Source organism: Nothobranchius furzeri, chromosome 13 (assembly GCF_043380555.1).
Source record: "Nothobranchius furzeri strain GRZ-AD chromosome 13, NfurGRZ-RIMD1, whole genome shotgun sequence".
Taxonomy (NCBI): domain Eukaryota; kingdom Metazoa; phylum Chordata; class Actinopteri; order Cyprinodontiformes; family Nothobranchiidae; genus Nothobranchius; species Nothobranchius furzeri.
Window position 1 is genome coordinate 56,635,259 of NC_091753.1, and position 5,481 is coordinate 56,640,739.

The window sequence follows — 5,481 nt, forward strand, 5'->3', positions numbered from 1 at the left end:
AATAAAAATATATTAGAATTAGTGTAACTCACTGTGATCCAAACAAATCAGCCATAGCTGAGTAGTAAATATGACATGAGGTTTGGGAGTTTTTAAGTTTCATTCTTTTATTAAATTTTTTTTCCTCCATAGCCATTTGGATCATTGGGGACAGCTGAGTGAGGCGTGGTGCCCAGAGAGCTGCAGAGACAACCTTGGCCTCCCTGACGTCTGTGTCTCTTGGTTCGGTTGGGGCGGACCATCGACATACATACATGTGCCGACACTGTGCCCTGTTTTATAAAATGTAGTGTTAAAAATAAATGTTTTTGCTCAATTACTGGAATTTCTTTGGTTAAGACAAAAGTGAGGAATAATCATTTACAAGTTATTTGTACAACAGGCCCATTTTAAATCCCAACAGTTTCTTAGCAGACAATAGAAATGTGTTCTTTACTAACTTTACTTGGTTTGAAAATCTTACTAAAATAAACTTGAGTGCCGTATTGCCAAACCCAATCATACTTGTTATGTAAACATTAGCTTTGAAGATATTTTTTACAGATATATATTTGTGTGCATTGCAACAAAAACCAAACTTAAATAATTTGTCATTCTTTATTGAAAAACAACAAAATACAGGTATACAGAAGTGTGGGAAAATGATAATGTGAAAGTATTGCACTATAAATGAAGTGAGATGAGATGAAGGTGGACGCCAGCGGGCTGGACGCCGGACGAGGAAACCTGGAGACGGATCGCTCAGACATGAAGGGAAGAGCTTCCTCTTACCTTGATGGAATTAAAGTTAGCCGTCGTCTGAACGCCCAACCGTACGGTCTGAGGTCAAAGGTCACAGGAAACACACACCAGTCAGCAGTCATACAGATGCATAAAGATAACTGTAGCCATGGCAACCAGCTGACATGTCCCCACTTTCACCAGCACCTGGTGCCTGCCGGGTCACCTGAATTCCTGTGTGATGTCAGCACGGTCGGCCGTGTCTGCGGCCATCAGAGGTGACCTCTGATCAGCTGAACGAACTCACCTTCCAGGGTGACGCCGTGTTAGAGTCGGCTTCATCCTGTAAACAAACAAACAAATGAGTGGTAACATAAACACCACGTCTGGTTCTGGTTGAGGCGGAGGACAACATGCACCTTTCCAGGAGCAGAACCCAGATGTTCTTGTTGCTACAAACAGAGACGAGCAGAGTTAAACCAGGAAGTGAGACGGACCAGCTGCTGCAGACAGGTGACGCTCACCTGAGCCTGAACCATAGGAGCCTCCTCAGCCATCAGACCTTCTGACTCCAGTTCAGATGCCACCTTGTTGATGTCCCTCAGGTGGGACTCGTTGGCCTTCAGGTCCTGCAGGACAAAAGCACCTGCTGATCACCTTGTTGCTGTCGGGTTAACAGGTCTGGTGTTAGAACGTGGTGGATAAGAATGTTCTGACGGGCCGAGGGTTCTGAACTCACCCTGCAGGACTGGGCCTGCTCCTTCAGGGCCTGGATGCTGCTGCCGTAAGCCGACAGGTCCGACATCAGGGCCTCGTGCTTCTTCAGGAGAGCCTGTGGAGCAGAACATCAGAACCTTCAGCTCGTCTGACACAAGTGGAGCTTTCTCGCAGCGATGGTCCAATCGGATCCGCCACCGTAAAACAAACCCTGCTCAGTTCACCGCAGACGCAGCTCTGCGTGTGTTTAGTGGAAAAGCGTGAGCCTTCTGCCGGCTGCCACGTGTCATGGCTGCTCTGCAGCGGGAACACACATCACAGCTTGTAAACCGTTTGAAATAAGAGTGACGGGAACACGTTTGTCATCACTTCCTGTGCGAGGCCAGCACTTCTACCCCTAACCCATGAGACGCTCAAACGAGCAACGATGTCTGGTAGACAACCGAAGGAAATGACAAATACAGAAACACTAATTATGAAGGACTGGAAAGAGAGCAAAGAAAAGCGATTGGAGTTTCTCAGGAAGGGACTTCCATACCTCGGCCAAGTCCTCGTCTTTCCCTTAGTCTGGACTTCCAACGATGGGCTCCTTCTCCCTCATCCAGGACTCGGCCTCATTAGCATCCGCAAAGTACTGCTGGGCCTGCAGAGAGTCCTCCAGGTCCTGCCTCCTCTGGGACGCCTTGGCCTTCAGCGTGTCCCAACGTCCATGAAGCTCCCACAGTTTAGTCTTCACTTCCTCACCAGCGAAGTGACCTGGACCCAAAAAAAGTGAGCCAGAACCTGCAGACACCTCAGAAACATGTCAGGACCAGACCTGCTCTACCTTCCTCCACCATGGTCTCTCCTTTCTGGGTGACAGCCTTGATGCGAGGTTCATGACCTGTGATCTCAGCCTGCAGAGCCTGGTGCTTCTTCAGCAGGTTCTGGACACCAATCAGGTCCTTCCCTGAGGACACATGTTAGAGTTCAGCATTATGCAGTAGACAGACCAGTTTAACCCAGGGGTTTCTTTCTTCTACAATCTGCTCTTTAACTGTATTATTTCCTGCTATTTCAGCTGTTAACTTTATTTTCTCTCTAAGTGTTTTTCTCCCCAGAAGAAGCTACAACGATGTTCTGCTGAGCTGTGGTGGCCTCATGGAGGGGGCCATCGACTAGCACACTGCTGCTAACCACTAAAACATTCTCCCTCTCCTGATAGTAACATTTTACTTTCTTTGATGTTGGATGTGGTGCTACTAGTTTACCCGTTTAATTATACATTCACTAGGATAAATACAATAAAGTTTATCTCTCACCAAATAGAATATTTACTGTGGCGAGCCCGTGAAGAGGTGTAGGAGAATGCGACAAATTTGTCTGTTAAAAAGTCTGTTATGTACAAAAAACACAATATCATCACACTATTTTGGACCGATACATGACGGTCAGGTCCGGCTTGGGGAGAAAATATGACACGTCTTTCAGGATGGACTTCATCTTTGGTAGCTGGCGAAGCTGGGAAAAGCAGGATCTAACCACCTGGCTAATGTGGGAGTCCATCCGCATCTCTGGGTCCAAAACCACCCCCAGGTTAGTGATGGCTGGCTTCACTAAGCTGCAAAAACAGGGTTGCAGGACAGGACTAACTGCAGTGGGAAAGGGAGGAACAAATATTCCAGTTATAAATATTAAATATTTGAACAAATAAATATTTGTTAAAAGGAAGAAACTGATGATGACTTTAAGATTAGAGGAATGTTCTAGAACGGGTCTGGAACCAACGATGGCCCTTTGGATCAAATTTGGATTAAAAAAATAGCTCATGATTTTATTTATGGATGGAATAAAAATACAGGTTTTAAGCATCTTCTCAGTATCTTCATGTTGCGCGACTTTCCACAGCAGAAGGACACAAAAACTGCCAGAATTATGATTAGAAAGATTTACGTTTTAATCTCAGAATCCCAACTTTTCCCAGAATCTTCACATTATTCTATGAATTCAGAGAAAATATACATTTTTCAGAGGTCTCGCTCCCCTGTTGTGGATATTTCTCAAAATTCAACCATTTTTTCTTTTCAAAAGCTTTAGTAAGAGTTTGGACTCTAAACAAGTTTTACTTTGCAGACTGCTTGTCTACACCTTCATCAGATCTGCTCATAAGAAAACATTTGGGTTATATTTAATGTCTAGAGAAGATGTTCTTCCTGGGCATTAAGTTATCAAAAACAGAAAAAGTATTTTTTACCATAATTTTAACTGCTATCAGCTGATAAAAATAAAAAAAACAGCCTGATCATTAAAGGGGTGTAAGTGAAACCGCGCGGATCACACAAACCATCATGCTGTCTATATGACTTTGAAAATATATAGTTTAATTACAGTTTGATTTATTTGACATCTGTATAATGTTTATTATTTTGTTTTTTCCCCCTAAATGCCTAACGTTTTAGTTTTACATGAATATTAGTCATTCATCACAATACATAAAGTTACACATTTTAAATTTTAATAGGGGAAGACTGCAGGAGGGAGCGGTAAAATACAGAAATCCCCAGCAAAAACAAGAAACTTTACGAGTCTGATGAAACCCGCTGGAGTTCCTTCAGCAGGCCTGGTGGCAGCTACAACGGCCCAGTGGCTGTGCTTGGTCAATGTTATCGAGCCCAGTCCGGCTCGGCCGTGAACGAGCCGAGGCGACATCCTGCTCTGCTTAAGAAGAAGTGTTATTTTCCGCTTCAGAAGAAGCGTCCGTGTTTTACGCTTTCTCAGAGACATGTCACGTTGCTAAGTTGTTAGCGCCGCGCGCGAACACGTCAATAGTGCAGCGTAGCCTGCTGGAGGTTTTAAGGGTTCAGATGAAAACACCCTACCACTCAGGCTGCTTACACATCGATATTAAGTTGTCGCTGTTGCGCTCAAGCCGTAATACAGTATTAGATGCGGTTAAAGTCAGACATGAAAAACTCCACGAGCGGTCAGACCGCGCAGCAGCTAGGCGCAGCAAGTAGGCGCCGGATCGGTCGGGGATTACCGGATGAAAGAATGGAGCACAGGTGTCCCTCCAAGCGGCGCGCTGCGTCATCTTTCAACCCATTTTTATCTTAAATGCACTGGGTTTTACCCTTTTACCCATCGAAATATGCCCTATTAATTATTTTACCGTATTTTACATTTAAATTTCATGGTTAAACAGTACATGCTACACGTTAAAATGATAGTTAGCTAGCTACTTCGGTAAACTCAGCTAGGCAGCAGTGACATAAAATACAAATATAGATTTTAACTTACCGAAAAAAATGAAGTGGAGACTCCTTGGACGCTCTATTAGCGCAATTAATACCACAGCAAGTCATTTTGTCCAACAATTGCACCAATATTATCCAAAACAGAATTCACAAGCACAGAGACTCAAAATCCCGACACAGTTTCCAGGAGAGACCGAGGCTGTACTGAGGCCTTTCCACGGAGCTAGCTATGTGGTCACGTGGGTCTGAGGCGGCGGTCACGTGTGTCGGATGCTCATTAATTATACAGAATTTTAGGCTTTCAATACACTTAAACAGAAGAGTGAGAAAAAAATTCACCCCCCTCAGAGTTGTCATGAGTATAAACTAGATAATTTAGACAAAAAACCATTTTTTGAACCAGGCTGTAAACATGTTTATTTCTGCTGTGAAAATGGCATTTTTAACATGGGGGTCAATGAGGATTTGCTCGCTTCTGGTACCAGCCCCCAGCGGATGAGAGTGGAACTGCAATTTTTCTTACTTCCGGGATGGGACCATTTTTAGAGCGGCATTGTGGGGGATACCTCTGGATTCCGGTTATTCCACTTGCGTTCGAGAGAGCCCTAGCTCTGTCTCTTTTTTTTTTGTTTGTTTTTGTTTGTTTAATTTATTTATTTATCTTTTGTTAGATTGTTTCCTTCACAAATATTCTTGCTCTCTACGCAAAATCTCTTTTGTTATCCTTTTTTGCACCTGATCCCAGGTAATGTAAAACAAAGGAATTTATGCCATGTTGTTTGTAAATGAAAAAGTTCAAAAAAAAAAAAAA

General features: G+C 43.7%; 1 protein-coding gene across 2 annotated transcripts; it reads right to left on the minus strand.

The window, feature by feature from the left end:
• Nucleotides 1-583: 583 nt before the first annotated feature.
• Nucleotides 584-2,179, minus strand: LOC129163774 (spectrin alpha chain, non-erythrocytic 1). 2 transcript variants are annotated; one of them, XM_054742363.2, is made up of 6 exons: nt 1,976-2,179; nt 1,460-1,552; nt 1,245-1,349; nt 1,140-1,172; nt 1,028-1,063; nt 584-819 (listed from the first exon to the last, which is right to left on the minus strand). In XM_054742363.2, exons 2-6 carry the CDS (start codon nt 1,523-1,525, stop codon nt 742-744), a joined length of 318 nt encoding a protein of 105 aa, XP_054598338.1. In that variant the 5' UTR covers nt 1,526-1,552; nt 1,976-2,179; the 3' UTR covers nt 584-741. The 2 variants fall into 2 exon arrangements, with proteins under 2 accessions (XP_054598338.1, XP_054598339.1); XM_054742364.2 differs by lacking the exon at nt 1,140-1,172.
• Nucleotides 2,180-5,481: the final 3,302 nt, after the last annotated feature.

Bases quoted from the DNA above. Each gene is read 5' to 3' on its own strand.
- LOC129163774 (XM_054742363.2), bottom strand. From the start codon at position 1,525: ATGTCGGACCTGTCGGCTTACGGCAGCAGCATCCAGGCCCTGAAGGAG. The intron at 1,350-1,459 runs GTGAGTTCAGAA...TTTGTCCTGCAG, and splicing joins AGCAGGCCCAGTCCTGCAGG to GACCTGAAGGCCAACGAGTC. The intron at 1,064-1,139 runs GTGCATGTTGTC...GTTTGTTTACAG, and splicing joins TGGGTTCTGCTCCTGGAAAG to GATGAAGCCGACTCTAACAC.